General features: G+C 40.0%; 1 protein-coding gene across 1 annotated transcript in view; it reads right to left on the bottom strand.

Moving 5' to 3' along the window:
• Positions 1-22,959, bottom strand: part of HERC3 (HECT and RLD domain containing E3 ubiquitin protein ligase 3) — a 1,624,372-nt gene that overhangs the window by 888,811 nt on the left and 712,602 nt on the right. The window contains exon 12 of the mRNA XM_044060395.1: positions 14,406-14,517. Coding sequence (XP_043916330.1) covers positions 14,406-14,517 — 112 coding nt within the window. The remainder of the gene's footprint in view (positions 1-14,405; positions 14,518-22,959) is intronic.

The following is a 22,959-nucleotide window of genomic DNA, read 5'->3' as shown; positions in this document are numbered from 1 at the left end:
CAGCGCTGGTTTAACAAGGTTAAACTTTTTCTGGCTCCATAAAGTCTGTTCTTCATTTTTTCCCTTAGAACTGCTCTACTAGTACTGCTCTACTAGTAATCTAACAGTATATCCCTTAACTAAAATGCGCAGCACTTGTTCCTAAAAGCTTTTTTTTTTTTTCTCCAAAAAAAAAAAAAAAAAAAGCTCAGCACTTGTCTTAAAAGCATCTTCTTTTCAGGTTTAGCACTTCTGTATTATACAAAGTCCCTCACTAGTGAAACCCCCCCCCCCCAGGAGTACCCACTTCCTTACTAAGTCCTCTCTTATTCCGTTACACCCCTAACTTCTTAATTTCTCTAGCATGTCGAAGGGCCAGATGCTGGCGTCCTCCCCTGTCCAGTTGGTGAATCTGGGAATATTGAGGCAATGATACAATTGCCTCATGTACACAGACAACCCTCTCCTCCTCCCACATAACACAAATACTTGTGAGAGATGCAGCTATTTGGCCAAACTGGAGGCTGAGCTCTCTCAACTCAGGACTGGCAAGACCAGACAGGAGGAGAAGGCAACTACACACACCACAAAACCAGTCTCACATAAAGCTATCACAACAATGAATCAAACACAAACACACAAAGACATACTCGGAGGCTCTGAGCAAAAATTTACCTAAACAGCAGAGGCCTCCAAAGCAGACACCCAAGCAACTGCCACCTCATGACACACCACAGGCAACACATAAACCACAAAATCAGTGTGCAAAGCAGTCACAGCCCTTAAGGCCAAATACAACACCAAACATACTTGTCATAGGTGACTCCATAGTCAGACACACTGACATCCCACTCACCAGGCTGAATAAGAAGAGGGTCACAGTAAGCTGCCTATCGGGCGCTAGAATCCGCCACATAACACAAGCACTCGGGTCACTCCACAGCAAATACAAATATGACACAGTCATTGTCCATGCTGGTGTGAACGACCTGAGACGTACCTCCCTGGACTACATGAAAAGAGACATAGAGGAGCTCTCTGATTATGTAGCCCAGGCAGGTATGACCCTGACCCTGAGCAGTATCCTTCCTTCACCAAGAATGATGCCACAACATAGAGACAAGATGATCAGCTTTAACAATTGGCTTAATTTCTGGTGTCATTCAAAGGGGATCCAGTGTCTGTCTGCCTGGGATGACATGCTCGACAAGCCACGCTGCTTCGCAAGGGACGGCTTGCACCTGTCACCCTGGGATTCGGATATTGGCTAAGGCTCTTGCCACCCCCATAGTGCCTTTTTTAGGCAAGGCTCAAATTCTAAACCTACCACCCTAGAAAACAAAAATGGGAAGAAACTAAGGGTAATGTTGCTCAATGCCAGAAGTCTAAATCTCAAAATGCACGCACTCGAGGCCCTTCTCAGTATGGAGAACATCGATGTCTGTGCTGTAACTGAAACCTGGTTCAAGGCTCCTGAGAGCACCCCGGCACTTTCAGGTTTTACCTCATATCATGCGTTCCGGCCCCAAAACCCAGACCACACCACAAAAGGAGGGGGTGTATCCATATTCATCAAGGATACCCACACCTCCAGGTTGGTGGCAACGCACGAAGCATCGGAAACCATCCAGGTGCAATTAACCATAGGCAAAACTGCTCTACAATTTGTAGCATGCTACAGGCCACCCTCTCAAACCCAGGAACCCCACACAGCCTTCCTGAAGACACTGGAGGGTATAAATGTATCTCCAAACACCATTATATTGGGTGACTTCAACTACCTGAATATAGACTGGGAACATTACTCAAGCCCCAACTTTTTAGCTCAAATGTTCCTGGAGTTCATAAATTCAAATGCCATGGAACAACTAGTCACCGTTCCCACAAGAGGAGAAAATATACTAGATATCATCACAAACATGGGGACAAAATGCTCCACACCGGAAGTATATCCCTCATTGGTGAGATCAGATCATAAACTAATCTCACTGGAAATTCACATCCCGCCCCCACCCCAAACAAAAAAGACCACAGTGAAGAACTTCTCTAAAGCAAACTTCACACTACTCAAGACTGGTGTGGTATCCTTCAAGGCCCCCGAGCCAGTGGAAACCACAACCCAAGCTGCGGAAGCCCTTACAAATGCCTTCTACGAACACCTCCAGGACTGCATGGATCAGGCAATCCCTAATAAAACCAAGACTCTTTCTACCAAGGGCAAACGTCCAGTCTGGTGGACCCCAGCCATAAACAAACTTTACAATAAGAGGAGAAAGCTGTTACATGATAGAGCAAAATCCATAAAAGAGAAGACACCCTTGATCATTATTAGTAAAAAAATACGAGCACTCATAAAATCATCCAAGGCCAACTTCGAGAGAAAAATTGCCATAGATTCAAAAGACAATCATAAGGCCTTCTTCAGCTATGTTAGAAACCTGGGTGGAATCTCCCAGATATGCTCAGAATTAGTCCAAAATGATACAAAAATCACTGAACGCACAGACATTGCCAACATACTGGTGGACAGGTTCAGTGCAAACTTCACCCCCCTCTCCCCCCCCCAAAAGGAGAGATAACTATCCCAGCGGAGTGTAGCCTCCCAGACATCTCAAATGCGCAGGTAAAAGCTGCTCTCTCTAAAGCTAAAAACACAGCATCAATGGGACCGGATGGTGTCCCCGGCTGTGTGCTACACGAACTCAATGAGGAACTAAACCCGCACATAAGGCAGCTGTTTAATGTTAGCCTTACCACAGGATACGTGCCCAAGGAGTGGCGTACGGCAACTGTGGTCCCACTCCACAAAGGCGGTGCCTCTATGGACCCTGGTAATTACCGCCCATAAGCTTAACAAGCCTGGTCTGCAAAGCTATGGAGAGGATCATAATGGAACTCATAAACAAAGACATAGGGGACTTGCAGACATTGGACCCGACCCAGTTTGGCTTTGTCAAGGGCAGATCATGCCTTTTGAACTTGGTCGACTTCTTGAAACAGTCACCAAGGCCATTGATGAGGAAAGGCAGTCCATACAGCCTACCTTGACCTTGCAAAAGCTTTCGACACAATACCCCACTCGGGTATTATAGAGAAACTTACCAGCTTAAATGTAAACCCATATGTCACAAGATGGGTTGCAAACTGGCTAAAGGACAGAACCCACAGGGTCAGAGTTGCTGGCACCATGTCAGACTCCAAGCCGGTCACAAGTGGTGTCCCACAGGGCTCAGTCCTTGGCCCCCTGTTGTTCGGCATCTACTTCTCAGAAGTATAGGCAAACATAGGAGGACTATGGCTGACAAAGTTTGCAGATGACTGCAAACTGGGCGCCATAGTGGAAAGTACATCAGACACAGATATCCTTCAGAGGGGTCTCACGGAAACTGATAGCTGGTGCCAGAGCCATGGCCTGAAGTTAAATGCCAAAAAATGTATAGTCATACCCTTCGGGAAAAACAAGGTAACCCCAAGCTACCATATAGGTGGCAATCCACTAAGCACAAAAGAGGTTATCAGGGACCTGGGGACCCAGGCTGACAGTGACCTTTCTTTTGACACTCACATTGCTAAAGTGGTTAGAAAGACCTTCTACATTGCCCACCTGATCATGAAGGGATTCACATCCAGATCAAGTGAGGTCATTGTTCCCCTGTACTCTTCACTTATCAGACCAATGATCGAGTACAATGCCCCATTCGGGATGCATCTCACCCGACACCTGCAGCAATTGTAGAGACCCCAAAAGTTCCTCACCAAAAGGATAAAGGGATTCCAAAATCTGTCATATGCTGCCAGACTGAAGAAACTCCAGCTCTATTCAGTCGCATACCGTCTGCTCAGAGGTGACCTGTGCCTGACATACAAGGCCATGTCCAACCCGGAATTAATGGACATGCTCCACCTCAAAAGATCCAAATCTACCAGATCCACTAGAGCAAGCGACTTAAACCTTAGCACGGATATAAATAAGACATGCTGGAGGGATAGATTTGTCACTCAGAGACTCCCTATGCTGTGGAATAAAATCCCGGTCCATGTGAGGCAGAGCACCTCACTGGCTCTGTTCAAGAGAAATCTTGACCAGTGGATGGGAGATCGTAGGTTTACCCCGGGAATCATCTCTGTGTCACTGCTGGACAGAGGCACAACAAACTAATGGGCACAATATTTTTTAACATAAGGGGTGGCGTAAGCCACAAAACTTTGGGCTAGGCTTATAAATGCCTTAGGGCAGATAGCCTAGTATAAACCTATGAACCTATGAACATCATCCACAATATCCAACACTGGCGGAATAGCAAGGGGTCTGTGTTGAGGTAATAAAAGAAAATCTCTAAGCCTTTTCTTGGATTCTGAGTAATCCTAGCCCTCCCAATGGAAATGTTTCCGTATGGTATGTAAGGTTTCCCCAAAGGAGTAGTCCTCTGTTGGAGAGGCTGAAGGAATAGATTTCTCAGCATCAGAATCCTCATAAGGGGGTAAAGAGTATCCTTGGTCTGAGGATGAATCTGAGGAGATGGACACCTGGTCAGATGAGTCATAGTCTGCATCCTGTCTAGGCCTTTTATCAGGAGGAGGGTGGGATCCCCTGATCAGAGTAATTAGGTCTTCGGCCATTTTGAGCATCTGTTTCTTAGGCATGGAGGCCTGTCCTGGTGAATGCTGAAGTTGTTTCTTTGTTTTAGATTTAGCAGAAGATTTAATGGTTAACTGAGTAGGCCTGAAAACACCCTCTGAAGCTGCGCATTGTTCAGCTACTCTGGTGCCCTCTGAAGGGTTAATCTAGGTAGGTCGCAAGTCTGGTGTATCCGAAGGCCCAGCCATCACCACGTGGGAGTCAGAAGCGGCCTGTGGTTCCAAAGAAGCAGTCGTCAGGGGCTGCGAAGGCGCCTCGCTGAAAACCGGAGAACCGGCAACTGGCCTAGAAGAGGCTTCGTCGTCAGTTTTGGGCCTCGGATGCCTGTCCTTGTCTTTGCGTTTTTTGTGTAACCCGGTCGTCGGTAGTTCCGACAGCATGGTGTAATTGAATTTTCTGCCAAAATAATGTCGGGCAAAATCAAATAGACGTTTAATAGTGCGCTTGTTAAACCTAGCACAAAACAGACAACCTGTGGCGTCGTGGTCTGGGCCTAGGCATGGGATACAATAGGAATGGAAATCCTTATGAGGTATTTGCTTCCCACAAGAAATACAATTATTAACTTTTACTGACATTGGTCTGAGGCAAGAAAAAGTTTCCCCAACGGGGTACTTAGCTTTGTAGAAGACCTTGGTTCTGGATTCGGAATGAAAATCTCAGGAGTCGGCCGACCAGCACTTGCGAACTGATTTTGCATCAGGCACTGCGCGGAAAGAAAGACTGAAGAAAATGGCATCAGCTGCATCTTATATACCCCTGGCGCACTGACGTCAGGGAAGAAGCGACAGCAACAGATGCCGGACCAAGACTTTGGAACTCGGGCCGACTGCGGGACCGCCTGATGGCAGGATAACCCAAGTGTAATGACTGGAGCAGTGTAACACGATGAACATCCTAGCCTTCAATTAACATGTGTCTAAGGTATTAACTAAATCAGTCTCGAGTTACTCAACTTATAAGCAATGGCATGGCATCTAGGTTCAGACCCATCAGAGAGTATAATGCCCCTTTCGGTATGTACCAGACCAAACACATGCAGCAACTGTAATGTCCCCAAGGGTTCCTTACAGAAAGGATAAAGGAATAACCACAATGTCCTACAATGATCGCAACAAAGCCCTTTCTTGCTATTCAGACTTCTGAGAGGCCGTCTTTGCTTGGAATACAAGGCACCCCTAGATCCTGTTGTGATGAACCTTTTGCACATCTGCAAAACAAACTGCATCAGAACTACTAACTTAAAAGACCTGCATTTTGCTTGTGTCATAAATAGGACACAATGGAGTAACATACTTTTCTCAGAGAATTCCCATCTCTGGAAGAGGCTCTCCCATGCATCTGAAGCAGAGTTTCTCCCTATCCTTATTTAAGTGCAACTTGGACCAATGGATGGGTAGTCAGAAATTTACCCCTGGTCTAGCACCAGTGTCTGATGGACAGAAGCAGTTAGTAAATCACCCCCTATATAAATCAAATTTGTAGGTGACATTTTGGTTGCACAGCTAGGCTCGTACGGGCCCTAGTGGTCATTAGCCTAGTATACACCTATGAAACAGATACTTCAGAGCTTTGGATAGAAGTCTTGGGGTGACACTGCCAATAACCTAGCAAACAGATGCATTGCCAATGTCTATTGGGTTAGAACAGGAGGTGTATTTTTGAAAAAGTTCAGAACATAAGGTATTGTTCCTTAGGTTCATAGGTAGGTACTAGGCTATCAGCCCAAGGGTCAACGTAAGCCTAGCCAACAAGGTTCCCTGGCTTACGCCACCCAAGAAAGTTATTTTCCTGTGCCACTGTCGAGCAGAGACACAGAAGTGATCCCCGGGGTGTATTTCCTATTTCCCATCCACTCATCAAGATTTTTCTTGAAGAGTGCTAATGAAGAACTTTGCTTGACATAGATGGGTCGCCTGTTCCAGAGTATGGGAAGTCTCTGGGGCAGGAATCTATCCCTCCAGCATGTCCTGTTTAATGTGGTGACAAGGTTTAGGTCCCTAGAGCGTGTAGCTCAGAGGGATTGGGATTTCTTTAGGTGTAGCATGTCCAACAGCTCTGGGTTTGACATAGCTTTATATGTTAGGCAGAGATCACCTCGGAGTAGGCGATATGCTACGGAGTAAAGCTGGAGTTTTTTGAGGCAGTCAGTGTAGGGCATTTGTTTGAGGCCAGTAATACTCTTTGTGAGGTACTTTTGTGGCCTTTCCAGCTGCTTCAGATGTCTTGTGAGGTACATTCCAAAAGGGGCGTTGTACTCTATAATGGGATTGAGTGTCGAGTAGAGGGGAACAATGACCTCTTTTTTCCTGGATGAGAACCCTTTTATGATAAGGTTTGCCACATCGGACTTCCTGACTACTGTGGCGATGTGACTATCAAAGTAGAGACTACTGTCCACCTGGGTCCCAAGGTCTCTTATCTCACACTTGGTGTTAAGTAGATTGCTGCCTACATGGTAGTTCATGGGTACAGAGCTTTTACCAAAGGGGATGACACTGCACTTTTTGGCACTGAGCTTGAGGCCATGGTTCTGACACCAGGCATCTGTCTCAGCGAGGCCCTTCTGAAGAATGTCCACATCATTTGGGGACTTGACTATGGCTCCTAGTTTGCAGTCATCTGCGAACTTCATTAGCCAGAGACCTTCTGTGTTAGCCTGTACTTCAGAGAAGTAGATACCAAACAGGAGAGGTCCCAGGACGGAACCCTGTGGTACTCCACTTGTCACTGCTTTGAGGTCAGATTTGGAGTCTGCAACTTTTACAGTGTGGGTTCTGTCAGTGAGCCAGTTGGCAACCCATCTTGTGACGTAGGGATTTATACCTAGTTTAGTGAGTTTAGCTATAATTCCAGAATGAGGGATGGTGTTGAAAGCCTTGGCGAGGTCAAGATAGGCTGTGTAAACCACCTTACCCTCACCTACGGCTTTGGTGACTGCCTCAAAGAAGTCGATCAGGGTCAGGAGACATGATCTGCTTTTCACAAACCCGAACTGGGTGGGATCCAGAGTTTGGAGGTTACCAATGTCTTTGTTTATGAGTTCCATGATGATACGTTCCATGGCCTTGCGGACCAGGCTCGTCAGGCTAAAAGGGCGATAGTTCCCAGGATCAGTGGTGGCTCCCCCTTTCTGGAGTGGGATAACTGTTGCTGTGCGCCATTCAGTGGGCAATAAAGCCTGATGCGAGGCTATTAATGAACATGGTGCTTAAGTGGGGAGCCAGTTCGCTCTGAAGTTCTTGTAAAACGCAGCCTGGGATGCATCCCATGGATGCTGTGTTTTTGGCTTTAGACAGTGCAGCTTTTACCTGTGTAGTTGTGATTACAGGGACTCTGAATTCTTCCTGTATAGATATGGGCCCTTTACGGGTGAATCCGAGCATCAAAACCTAATTGCTATCCCCAAACCCAAAAGTACATCAGGCCAACTTCTCCTCGCTGTCTCTCTAGGCAAAAAATGGAATTCCCTTCCTCCCTCTCCAAGAACCATCCCAAACTTAGAAAACTTCAAAACTCAGCTTACCAAACACCTGGCCACAAAATGGAAATGCAATTGCCACCATCCAACCTAATCTTGCTTAGTCCATTCCCCCTGGGTTTTTTCCCACTCTGGTTCCTAAGCCCTCAGCAACTCTCCTTCAGCTATGCGCTCCTGGGGGTTTTCCCCCTCGGGTTCCTAAGACCTCAATAACTCTCCTTCAGCTGTGCTCCCATGAGCATTTTCTTTGCTCTCCTTTCTCTATTACCTGCTTATTTCTTATGGTTCAGCATTGTAAGTATTGTATGTAGCTTTCCATTACTAATTTCTTTTCTGAAATTGTGCATGTATAGTGTATCCTCATTTTACTTAAAAGTATGTATATAAAACATCTTCTCACCTAATAACCGAGTGTGCACACTAAAGAAAATGTATACACAATAAGTCCACAGTCAATGCTTTTCTGCTTATTATGCATATTTTCAAGGTACTTACTTGTAACTGTTTCCATATTATGTAAGACTGACATCCGTGTACTTCTGTACCTTATCTGTATTACGTATCTTGGAGCTTTTCTCCCCAGGCCTCCACTTAAATGGGTCACTCTGACTCAGTGGACTTCCCCGGTAATCAAACTGGAAATAAAAAATAAAAGTTAGCACTGAACCTATCTGCCAGGATGTTGGCAATATCAGTTGGTTCTGTAATTTTCGTGCCGTTGTGCTGCAACTCAGAGCAGATCTGGGAGTTACCATCGAGATTCTTGACATAGCTATAGAATGCTTTGTGGCTGTCCTTAGAATTGGTGGCAATTTTGTTTTTGTAGCTAGCTTTGGAGGATCTTATAAGGGATCTCAGCTTCTTACTGAGGCTGACCAGGGAGCTCCTCCACTCATGGGATTTTACTCTCTTTTGCAACAGTTTCTTCCTTCTGTTGTACAGTTTGTTTATGGCAGGGGACCACCAGATTGGCTTCCTTTTTTTGGAGGATAGCCCCTTGGTTCTGTTTGGGATACATGATCCATGCACTCGTGTAAGTGCTTATAGAGTGCATTTGTGTAGGATTCAGCAGTTGTAACTATATTGTCCATCTGCATGGGTGTCATGAAGTTCACCACTTCTGTCTTAAGAAGCACGAAGTTGGCCTTGGAGAAATTTACCGTGGTTTCCTTAATGGGGGCGGGATGTGGATATCAAGGGTGATTACCATATGGTCGGATCGGACCAACGAGGTGTTGATTTCAGGTGTGGAACACCAGTCACTCATGTTGGTAATGACTAGGTCTAGGATATTGTTGCCCCTGGTGGGGGTGTGGATAAGTTGATCCAGGGCACTGAAGTTTTTGAATTCCAGAAAGCGTTGAGCTAAGGAGTTGGTACACGAGTAGTTTTCCCAATTAATGGTGGGATAGTTGAAGTCACCCATTATTAGGAGTTTGGTTAAACCCTAACATTTTCCAGTACATCAAGAAAAGAGGAGTGGGAATCCTGGGGCATGGTGGGGGATCTGTAGCAAGCTACAATTTGGATTGCAGTTTTGCCCAGAGTTAGTTCCTTAGTTTTCTAAGATAGCTAAAGATGGATTTATAATGATCTTTGGCTTCAGAGGCCAGCCAAAGTTCAGTGGTTCCATTTAGTTTACCTGATGGTGTTAAAGGTTTTGTTTTTTAATGCTTTTATTAATGTTTGGAAAAGGAGGTTTTGGATTTACTAAATTTAAGGAGCTTCCTTTGCTGTATAGTTAAAAGAAGCACCAAAAGTTAACCAAACCACGGGAAACTATAAAGAAGTAATTTGTTTTTGTTCTTTTGTACAATTCAAAGAACTTCATCAGAATGATATAGTTAACACCTTTACTGCTTAAATAAACCTCCCATAACCAAAACCATCACCACTCAAACCATCCTCTCTTTCTTTCGGCTTTTCCCAGTTAGGTGCTCCACAGCAGATCACCTTGTCTGCTCATGATTGGCAGTGGAGTTTTACGGTGTCAAGTTGCCAGCCTTCCAAAGTTCTCCAATTCAGGATGGTGCTGGTAAGTTGACGCACACTGGTGAAAAATGGTAAATCCCGCTATGCAGCTCTGGAATAAATCAATCCTTTCTTATTCAAAGGTTATCCAAACAGTTGCCATGTTCAAGCATCCAAATGTAAATAGTGGACAAAAGGTAGAACTAAAACCAAACTGGACCAAACAGGGCCAGAAGTTTATTAAAACATTAAGCAACACGGTACAAAAATACTGCTTTTCGTCCTTTCACCATACAAAGACTTCTTCAGACAAATGGTTCTACACAGGAAACCAGCCTGTGTTAAAGGCAATTTCAAATTCAAATTGTGCCCCTCCCCTGGTACAATCCGAATGACCTCATTTCCTGATCACAAAGCATTTGTCATTTCCTCTTTCTAGTTATACACCCATTCAGTAGTATGCACAATTCACTTGCAAGAACAAAAATAAGGTTAAAACATTAAAATATTAAAATGAGTGAAAGTACAATGGGTAAAAATACACAAAAGTAAATCCCCATTTCAAGTATAAACTCGCTAAACAAGTATGGGTAATATGGACTATGAGAATAACAAGTCCAAACATACACATTAAAACATTTGAACATTATGTCATTGTGTAATAAGGAGGGGGGGTCGAAGGGGGGGGGACATATTTGCAACATAATGATGACATAATGATGAGTAACTCTGCTTTCTGTTGACCTCTAGCAGAGTTTAGTACTGTGATGTATGAGAACCAGTCAATCATAAGACAATAAAAATGAGACTTAAAGTAAACATTTTATAACAGAATATGCTGAAAATAAATGGTGAAATAATAATATAAGTGTCACAAATATAATATGTTATGTGTGTATGTTGAAAATTAAAAATGAAGTGCATGTTCAAACATTATATGCTCTACCAAGTCTGCATATATCACAATAAGTGTCAGAAGTGAAATAGCCTATCTATTCAATGCTTTCAGTTTCAAAATACTGGAAATAGAATATTGCTCATTAAGCCCTGGTACTGAGCAGGCTCTTGTGCGAAGTTGCCACAACAATTCTAGTCTCTCTAGAAGCAGGGGGGTCGGTCCCCCTCTATCATTGTGGACACATTCACCTATTACTCTAAAGTCTTTGGGGATGTGGGAGGAAACCGGAGCACCCGGAGGAAACCCACACGACCACAGGGAGGACATGCAGACTCTGCACAGAAGACACCCCAGCCGAAGATCGAACCGGAGAGCCTCTTGCTGTGAGGTGACAACGCTAACTGCTGCACCACCGCAGCCACTCATTAAACCATCCAATTTTCTTAAAGGTGTATCACCCTAAAACTGAATCGTTCTTTCCATTATAAACATAACAACAAAATAATAAGAATACTTTCATAAATCATTCATTATTTTGATGCCCTCAGTTTTAGAATACTGCTAATAGAAATAGAATCATTTAAACCAGAAAGCAAAGTCACTTCTAATAATAACAGCGAATACAATAACTTAGACTTCAGGACACTCTCCCAGTCACCCCTCTCATGAATGGGGGGAAGTCTTTCCAAAATTTCCAAATGTGCTGGGACTGGTTCATCTTCCTTTTACCTCTAGAATAGTGTCCTAAGCATAACTTGCTGAATGGATTACTGAAAAAGCAGTCTATAAGTTAGTGTTTCTGGAAAGATGGAGTGATCCGTGTGAAAGCTGTCAGGTAAATTAACTTCTAAAGGAATACTGGCAAGTAGTTCAGTAAAGCAATGTGTTTTGAATGAAATCTGAGAGGTACAATTTAACTTATTTTTAAAGGGATTCTGGCAAGCAGTTCTGAAAAATAAAAATAAAGACGTGAAATATGAAAGAGTGGTAACTGAATACAATTAGCTGTCTCTCCAGTAGTCTTAGCACATAAATGCATTAAACAAAAGTGCACAATTTAGTTTACTTGTTTAGTGGTTGCCAGTGTACTTTATTCTTAAAGCCAAAGGTTACTATTTACTGAATGCATGCAAGTTGTTTTTTTTACATCTGGAAGTGGGAATACAGATAACAGAATGCAGTCTGTGTGAATGAGAACACAGCCTCTAACACACATTAGCATGGTTAACCCTAACTTCAAACAAAGTAAAGGGAACAAATGACATCATTAAGCAAACACAACCTGACTTGAAATCAGCATGTGAATTTGACAAAAACAATCAGGGTGGACATTCGGCAGAATACCAGGGACAAAGTAAAAGAAGAGCAATACTGATTGCAAGAGTGGCTCCAACAATGTAGAAGAGGGATAACAGGGCAAGAATGGTAGATTTGTTGTATTAAGGGGTTACTGGCAAAAGATTACACCAACATGTATTCATATTCCACTCAACACTACTGTTATAGAGCCTTAGGAATAGACTGAGGACTAGAACCTAAGTTGCAATCATTACTAAGTAGGACAAAATGGGAGTGGACTTAAAATGCATGGTAGAAATAAAACAGAAACATGGGAAAGAAGGAATAAGAATAACTTAAAAAGGTTGGCAAAGGTTAAAACATTACAGAAGGTGAACTACAAAGAACAGAGACAAACAAGAGCAGAGTGCTAAAGGAAAATAAGGGAGCATTTGCAAAAAAGTTGCTGTTAGGCAACTTTTGATAACTGTATAAAGCAAAAACTTTTAAAATGATGACTACTGTATAAAGCAAAAACTTTTAACATGATGACTTAAGGGCATCAGAAAGTAGTCGGTGTCAAACAATGAATTTATTACAAGAAAAACAACCAGATATCCTACAGTGGTATTAGAGCCATTTTGAAATTTTATGAAAATCTGCATAAAGAAAAGAAATGGAGAACCAAGACAAAGTACAAATGGAAACAGTTTTGATGATTTGGTTATGCCAAAGTTAAAATGGAGAGACTCAACAATTAATAGTACAGACAGAAGGAGATGAAATAAAAACAGTACAGTACAATCACAACAGGAAAGCTTCCAGCAACAGACTATTCCTGTGGAAATCTAGAAGTTAGGATGGAAGAGAATGATAGAGATTTGGAAGGCTTTATTTAACAATATTTTTAAAAAAGTGGTTGTAGGGGGATGGACAGGACAGACATCTTCAAGAAAGCAGTGGTATTGAATCTAGTAAAGAATCTTCAAATCCAGCTTCAAACAGACAATTTCGATGCAATAAAAATTTCAATTTTAAACCATGACTGTAAAGTGCTTATGATGTCTCTATTAGCTAAAAGAATAATAGAGAGGTTACCAAAATTGCTAGATGTGAATAGATGTGATTTTGTGGTAAGGAGGCAAACAATTCGACACAAATAAAATAATATAGAAGCAGAGTAAGAAAATACCGCTGTTGTTGGTCAGTCTTGATGCAGAGAAAACGTTCCATAGTAAACTGTAATCTTGTGTACAGCAGTGCTAGTATTTCATTCCCTGAGAGAGTATCAAGAATAATGAGGATAGAGGAACAGCCAAGCAGCAAGAATAAAGGTAGAGGGGTTCTTCTCTGACAGTTTGAACAATGGAACCAGGCAGGAATGTCCTCCTTCCACCATGCTACTCGTTTTACATTTAGAAACTAAAATTTAGCAAATAAAAACTGATGTGGCAATCAAGAAAAGTTAGCTTTTACTTGCAGATATTTTGTACGGGATAAATCCAGGAAAAGCTATTCCAATGCTATTGAACATTCCGAGACAGATTCATGCTCTTTCAGGATATAAAATAAACAAAGATGCAATGAGTACTTCACAGGTGATCTGCCACCCCATGCACAATTTTGGTTCAGCGATACCCATATTTACAGAGGCATCAAATAAAATATTTAGGTGTATGGATTAAAAGGCATCAATCTGAGATGACAGACCTACCCCAGGGAGCCTAATGCACAGAAAATCATATTAAGCTTTTCCTCTGATGGCAGAAAACGTAATAGGGCCTTCCTTCCAAGAAAGTTACTCCTCACACAAGTAACTAGATGTTAAGATGCTGACTTAGCAGTCAAATAAATATTTGTCACAGCACATACTTCTTTGCCGACTTGCAATTGTTGACTCAAGTCTGATGTTGTACTTTTGTGTTTAGCCTAATCACACCAAAAACACTTACTAGCATTTTAAATATCGCAGATATTTCCTAAAATAGCCTGGACTTCTAGCTGGAAAACTCAGACTGTCATTAGATAAAGTTAAATGTTAACCAATAGATGTAGTCAATGTAAGACATTCTACCAACAAAAACTACTGCACTGTAATAGAGAACATTGAAAGATTACACAAATCCATTCTAAAATAACATTTGGTAAGTAATATGTACCTTTTCCAGTAGGTTGGAATAATGCGCATTTGTTAGCTTTCCAAACAATGAGCTAACTAAATCTAGGTCAATCCCTGGGATTTTGGGATTAGTTTTGAAATGTTCATCATTTCTGAAAGAATGAAACAAAGTTCTAGTTCAAAAATTGCCAACAGAAACTAAAGGTTAATAGCTTCTCGTCAGGTAACCCTTATGTAATGTAGCACTATCACAAATACATTCACTACCAGAAATACATTCCTACTTAACACGACTGCCTTCAAGGGATATACATTCTTTACCACCCAAACTTTTACACTGAAATTAAATAACATTTAATCTGAAATTATCATTTCCAGTAAAAATGTATATTGTAAGCAAAAGTACAAATAAAAACAAACTGCACATACATTTTTTACATTGCAAGACCTAGCAACACTCGCACAGTCCTGCAGAACCTTATAAGACTATGTTAATCATGATGGTTTTGTAAAAATCCTTAGTCAACAACAGCAAATATAATAAGCACACAAACTAAATCAACTAAATGCAGTGATAAAAAGTAAATGGTTCAGGCATTACAACCAATCTGTCCAATGCTACAGAAATATGACTGACAAGTTACCTCAGCACCTCAGGCAAATGCTAGAATAGTGGGTGCCAAGATATACAGACACCAGTATATTCTTTTAAATATTTTAAAATAATTAAAATACTATTTAAAAATACAGTAGAACCTCTAAGTTGACCACCCAAGGAAATGTAACAAATTGGTCAACATACAGAGGTGGTCAACATAAGGAATGAGGCCTACTATACTGATGCATACATGTACTTTACTTTCTTGTACAGCTTTTATTAGAGAAAATCATATGAAATCATATATAATCAAAACACAGTAAAATCATACATACAGTATCATACAAAATCAATACATTTACTGTTTTCTCATGGTTTAATCAGTCTTTCTGAAAAAAAAAAAAGAGTTGATCTTGGCCTGTTGAATATTACAAAGGTAAGTGGAGAAAGCACCTTCAATGCTGGCTACACCACTCAGCATACCTGGGCATTTTTCCACAGCAAATTACTTCAACTGCATTATAAGATGCCTGACATCCTCTTCTTTTGGAGTCTCTGCAATTTCCGTGTCATCCTCACTTGCATCTTCCACTTCTTCAGCTGCTTCATGCACTTTGATGTTGGTCTGTACTTTGGTCAATTTCGCTTGGAAAATTGCTTCTGGGTCAGGTTCATTACAGGTTGCCACCTCATCATCCATTGCAACAAAACCTTCAAAATGTACTCATTCGAATTCTGCCATGGGAGATGGACTGTCTGATGGGGGCAAACATTGTGCTCATGGGTTGTGACAAATCCAACTTTCTTGAAACACTTATCTATCGTTTCTGGCTGAACATTCCAAGCACAATTGATCCAGAGGACAGCATCTAGAGTGTTAACTGATGCAGTGGATGAAGCTGCCTCCATAAACGGACCACAGGTTTGTACTTTAGTAAAGACCCACTCCAGGAGCTGGGCTCAGTAAATGTTTTGATGATGCCTTGCTCAAGAGGTTGGATTTTTGAGGTCGTGTTTGGAGGCAGAAATTTCAGTGTCACATTTGTGAGATGACTCACTTGAGGGTGGCCAGGACAGTTGTCTACTGTCAGTAGAATAGACATTTTCTTCACCTCTCAGTCGATACCCCTTACCCACTCCTCAAAGAGGGCAGTCATCCATGTGCATTTGTTTGCTCTCCAAGTGATGGTGAGGTCTTTGTGTTTCAGGTTCTTGAATGCTTGGGGCTTTGCCGATTTACCAGTCACTAAGGGCTTTAGTTTCTCTCCAGTTGAGCTAGCGCAAAACAGAACTGTGAAACGTTCTTATGTTTTTTTGCTCTTTACATTTGTCACCCATCATGACAAGGCTACTGTCAGGCATCACCTTGAAAGAGAGTCCGCACTCGTCAGCGTTAAAGATGTCATAATATTTGAACCTTTTGGCAAAGTCCAGAAACTTTTTGATGAACTCTTCCATAACTTCTAATGGATCTTCACTGGATTAACCACACAAGACTTTCTGGGAGATCTCGTGTCACAGTTTAAATTTCTTGAGCCGACCACTTGATGCTTGGAAATCTGCTACCCCGAATTCCTGTGCAAATTTTTTAGCAACTTCTTGGATCATCGACCAGGAGATTAGGGCTTTATCTGCTCTCATTTGTTTGAGCCAGCTTGATGTGGCTTTGACTTCATCAAGGGAAGTTTTCCTCCTTTTCTGCTGTAGATCTCTGCTTTCCTTACCATACCTCTCGAAGTACTCGTGTTTACATTTTTAGATGTTGCTAACTGTGGTCTTGCTATCTTTCTTTGGCTGCTGCTTTCCAGAAAATGTAGATCAACCTTTTCCTTCAATGTCAGCTCTTTCAGTTCTTTCCTTTGGGCCATCATGTCTCGATTAAATGTACATTTTTTCAGTAACTGTAGGATATACCTACAATTCAGATCAGTCCTTCATGTTGAAATCTTCAGCAACACATGATAAACAATAGGATGTTAGGCCTAATCCAACTTAATAAAACCTGATAAAAGAACTTGTACTAAAGAAAAAAATAATACAACTAAGGGGCAAGGCCCACACCTTCTACCCCTTGTTGTAGAGTGGACTCAACTGGTCAAGTTATAGAAGGTAAATTAATATTGTGTCACAATCCAAGTGGTCAATATAAAGATGTCATTCTTCCACTGAGTACATGTGGTGCATGTCCAGTCTATGAAACGTAGGTCAACTTAAAGAGGTGGTCAACTATGGAGGTTCTACTGTAATTATCTAATTGTAATTACATGTTTGTACAACATTGTATTAACTAAATAATTCACCTAAATCTTCCACGAAAAATGAATGGGGAAAAAGTGAGCTATTGCTTAGCATGCATTCTCACTTCTGTCCTTCACCTAGTAACATTCTGTGGTTAGCCAATCCAAGATATGTTACTATGTGAGGTAAACACCAATGATTACAGACATCAAAAAGCAGATACTCCATACTCCAGTCTTCAAGGATGGTTTTACAGGAACACTGTGAAATAAACAGTGGCACACAAATCTGAGGGCAATGGTAACAGAGCATACTGCCAACAACAGTAATCTATTTTATTTTTATTATACTTGCTATTATGGCAATTAGTGTTGTGGGTGGTGTATAAGAGCAACAAAAGATGATACGTTACTGTGCCCATGAACTCATAATGAAAGCAAACTTTCATTCAGGAGCTAAACTGTCAGAGGGCTGACAATAGAATGGAAGACTGCATGAAACTAAACTGACACGAATGCTTACTGTTAAAGGATCACAGATACGGGGGGCGGAGCCTAGATGGCCAACTGAGAGCAGTGCATTTTGAGAGCTCCATAAACTAGTATAATAAAGGAAAATGTTATTATTTTCAACTTTAAAACAGAAATCTATCGATAAACTACTAAACTACATAAATATCAATTTTGGTGGAGATGTACAAACATTTTCCTGTCAAGTAACTTGGAGATATATTGAGTCACTGAATATGAACAACTCAAGGAATTCTCACCCAGATGCTGCTTTGAAAAAAAACTGCAACTGATGACATCTACCTTACAGGAACTATCTTTGATCATGATGCCTTTAAAAATGACTCGGAAAACCTCAAATTAAATTCTCAAAAACAGACATACTCGTAAGAAACCATTACAGCAACACCATACAAAAATAAGAGAGAGACTTCCTAAATGACACTGAAGGGGGACTCAGATAAGAAGAATTCTAAAAAGAATTTCTGCTTAAACAGAATACATGGCTGCTTAACAAAACAGGTGACTTAGAAAACAGGGAAAGGAGAAACAACATAAGGATCTTTGGTCTGCCTGAAAACACTGAAGGTGAAGACATTATTTCATTCTTAACCTGGATTCCTGACTTTTTAGACTTGAAAGAGGGACTTTCATTTGGAATTGAAAGGGCACATAGAGCACTGAGGAAACCTGCTTCTAACTCAACAAATACTCCACCTAGATCCACAGTTATAAAATTTATTTCATTTCCGGACAATGAACTAATATTAAAATTTGCTTGGAGAAAATCACCCTTAAAAACAATCCAAGCCTGATAAGGTTTGACAATAATTAATCTTCCAGAATACGAGAACAAAGGAAAAAAGTCTGGCCAATAATAAAACTGTTGAAACAAAACAACATTAAAGCACAGCTGTCCTTTCCAGCCAAGGTAAAAATACTTTTAACAATGAGATGAGAACCTTTAATGACTTACAAGAAGCTACTAAATTCATCAAAAACAACAGTGTCCATCCCAGAAGAAATGGAATGGATGGCCCCTACTCTTAAAAGAATAAAAGAAATAAATCCTTGGACTGATGCTAGAAAGAAGAAACATAAAACTGATTCCAAGACAGCTGTCCCAAAAAAAATAACTAACTACATCTCTCAAAGTATCAACTGATATGGTAAATCACTTGCCATCTGTTTTTATTTAAAAAAAAAAAAAAAAAAAAAAAAAAAAGAGAGTTTCTTAAACAATTGAGAAACAGTAATGATTTATTCAAAATGTTCAGAGTCCAATAATTCTTCACAAACAAAAGGTAGGTCAAGATGGGTTACTATTTACATTATATATAAGCCAAACAAAACAACATATAATACAAACATAAATTTCTATTCCCCTACTTGAACTCAACAAATACTTATCTTGTTCATTTTTCATTGATTTTACTTATAATAATTTAAGTAATTAACTAATTCAACAAGGTACCATTCATCAGAGTTCAGACTCAAATGTAACAAATTAAGATCATATATAATAGCAGTAACAGAGTGTTTTGAAAAAAAATGCTGTCATGGAGACTAATGCCTTCTTCAGTTAAAGTAAGATTCAGAAATTTCATGTATATCCTGGTTAAATAATTGTAGCAAGCTCTTAAGTACAAATGTCATCATTATTCTGTCTGAACATAGTTAATATCAATTATGGGAGGTATCACAGCCTCAAGTGCTGTTTGATCAATCCTGAATGGTGTGTGTGGATGCAGCAGTGTCTGGCAACTAGTACAAATGTCATCATTCTTCTGTCTAAATATAAATTATGACAGGTATCATAGCTTCGAGTGCCGTTTGATTAAGCATGACATGGTGTGTGTGGATGCAGCTGTGTCTGGCAGCTGTTGCATGTTGCTGTTTTCATCTCCGGGAAGCTGTGGGTTGCTGCTAGCGATAGAGGTTTACTGATGCTTGTGTATTAGGAAGAGACTTTTGGTGTTTTAGCCCGGATCCAGGGGAAGGGGGTGGATAAAACTGTGGCTTGGGATATTTTGGAAGAGAATAGTTTGTTTATACATTTGCTGAGTGAGAGGTGGGAAGAATGTTTTATCTCTTGTTGTGGCGGCTTGTTTTTTTTTTTTATCTGTTTGCTCTCAGTTTTTTTCCTGGCTGCTGCCTCGCTGAAAGGGAGGAAATTTAGGCTTGAAGTTGCAGTGAAGTGAAGCTTTGCTTCAGGTGCATCGTGAGCCTCTGGTATGCAGTACACAGACACACTCACAGAAACAGATGCTCCCAGGCTGCGAAGGTAACGGAGACAGAGTGATGATAATGCTTAAAGGCTCTAAGGAGCCTCTAAGATGATTCTCGGCAAGAACGTTTTTAGTTTAAAAAAATAAATAAATATAATAAAAGGTCTGTTTAAACCACATGTACACATAATGATGGTCTCCCAACACTTCGTTTAGCTCATTAAGTTGATTCTTGATAAATAAATAAAAATAACCGCAATTTTATACTTAAAATATATTTTGATCCAAACACATTAAGGACTTACATAAGAGTGGAAGTCTGAATTATTGTGACAGAGTAAGAGCACTTGGTCCTGTGCAGTACCCTTTGCAGTGGTCTTGGAGGTGAGCTTGCTTGGACGTGTTTGGGCATATGGGGATAACTGATTGTAGGGGTGTTTGGGGTTGTCGAGAAGTGCTAGAGAGTCATCAGATTTCCTTCATGGAAATATCTGGGGGGAATGGAAGGTGTGTTGAGTGGTTCACTGGCAGAGAGGCCACTGCATGGAACATGACAAGTACTGGTTTGGATATTTTAAGAACAGCCTGGAAACACACCACATGAACTAGTGAATGGTATTCTGGCAAAACTGGATGGGCATTGTTGCCCGTGCTTGAAGTACTGATATGTGTGTATGTAAGGATGGAAATATACTTGGAAGGAGCTAATAAGAATAAGCATTACAGCTTGTGGTCTTCTCAAATAACTAAGCAACCATAAAAAAAAAACACAATAGTCATGTAATGTATGATTTAAGTAAATCTAGACATAAAATATATAATAGTCATATAAGATGAAGCAGTCTGCTGAATTTAGATATTAGGATTTAATAATATGAGCTTGTGTATAACACTACTGTCAACTTGTCATAAATGACATACACTACACTGAACATCAAGGGGAAGCATGATGATTTTCTTATATAAGTAAATATGCATAACAATTCATGTAATTGCTTTAACTTGAATTGTAGTTTTTCTAACCCATCTTGACCATATATAATACTTAAGCGGTTACCAAGGTAACTACATGACATCAAATGGACAAAGTTGTTCAACAGAAACAATAGAAGCCTGAATTTGAAATGCCACAGAATGTAACGATCACAGTCTGAACAAATAGTATTAAATTGACAATAGACACTCTGTTTAACAACATGGGTTTGGGTATAACACTACTGTTTTAACTTGTCATAAATGACATACACTATATTAAACATCAAGGGGAAGCATGATGATTTTCTCATATAAGTAAATGTGCATATGAAGTCATATAACTGCTTTAACTACAATTGTAGTTTTGTAACCCATCTTGACCATACATAATACTTCAGCTGTTACTAAAGTAACTAATGTTTTATACATGACAAACTGACAAAGTTGTTCAAGAGAAACAGAAGCCTGAACTAGGAATGTCACAAATTTAACAATCACATTCTGAAAAAATAGTATTAAATTGACAATAACCATTCAGTTTGAAATTTGCTGATTATACAAAATAGTATGTTGCTATTTAAATCTAAAAACTTTCAGTATATGCCATAAAATGGCAATTTATAAATATGGAAATGGAATATGCAATCATTATTCACAATAAGTGATTTTTTTGTTTTTAACCTATAATTTCACTCATTTTATAATAAGAAATGACAGATATGAAAATCCTTATGTGTAGGAAATGAGGAAAGAGGAATGCACCGATAATTAAAATGCACCAACTTTCATCAATGCGCACATAAAACAAACAATGCTTTAAGTAAGTTAGCAACAAACAAAGTGATTACTTAAATGCTGGCAAACGATGAAATATAATGTCTGATATATACAGTAAAATACATTGCATTATAAACATTGGATATAAATATTATCATCATCTATTTATATTAAGTAATAAGTTTTGAAAGACTTCATCAATAAGGGTGAATATAGGTTAAATAACTGTGTGCTAGAATCTTTTACTGAGGTTTTATATACGATACATTCTACTTTACTATGACTGAATTGCTTGTCATCTTATCTTTCATGGAAATATTAATTGCTTATACAATAAGTAGACATTTATACTGTATTAGAATTCTGTCTAATCTACACTAGTACTATATATGTTCAAAATAATATAAATATTGCTTATTCCTATTACAAATATTCTCTATATGATAATTCAATTGTTCTGGATTGTCAAGGTATGAGTGATAATCTGATGGACTTTGTTTATCCATCAGATTAGGAATGATTTTCATTCCATGGCTAGTGCGGATCTTAGTTTTGTTAACATTTATTATTGCCTGACGAAAACATTACTTTACTGATAAACAACTCAAAGTATAAAACTGATAATTTCCTTTAAAAGCTCAAACATATATTTTGTAGTTATCAGACGAGAATGTTTAATAGTCACAATAAAAAATATATAGTCTAAATAACCTAAGATGGATTTAACTATCTTTAATTTTATTACTACTTATTATGCTCAATTTCTGTGTTGTTTGGCTTCTGCTATATACCTACAACCAACTGCATTACTAGCTGAGTTAAGTACAAACTTGCAGTGTTAAAGATTGTACTACATTTTATTTTTCTGTGTATTTAATTGTTTCATGTGTATGTCTCTCTATAGTTATTTATTTTTCTATTTAATTGTTTCATAGAATACTGTGGTCTCTCTCTCTGTCTCTGCAGTTAGTTTCCCACCCGCCATCCCTGTTTGTGTTCTGGTATTAATTTTGGTGGCTTTGGAGTTGCCTGCCCCTCCTGTAAATTTGTGTTTGTACACTCCTCCTGGGTCTATCTCATTTGCTCACTCAAAGTACAGTGAGATCATATTTTGACTTCAGACACTCCTACCAGTCCCATCTGTTCAGCTCTAGCCCAGCTCTATTCAAGTCTAGTGTCACTAGCTCATTCTACCCAATACAGAAAGATCCATTTGTGAAGGGCAAGCCACTTAGGTCCTTCCTCCCTTTCCAAAAAAAAAATTCTAAG

The sequence above is a fragment of the Protopterus annectens genome, chromosome 2.part0, assembly GCF_019279795.1.
Source record: "Protopterus annectens isolate FY-2018-M chromosome 2.part0, PAN1.0, whole genome shotgun sequence".
Taxonomy (NCBI): domain Eukaryota; kingdom Metazoa; phylum Chordata; order Ceratodontiformes; family Protopteridae; genus Protopterus; species Protopterus annectens.
Note: the sequence above shows the minus strand (reverse complement) of the source record. Positions and strands in the feature narration are given on the sequence as shown.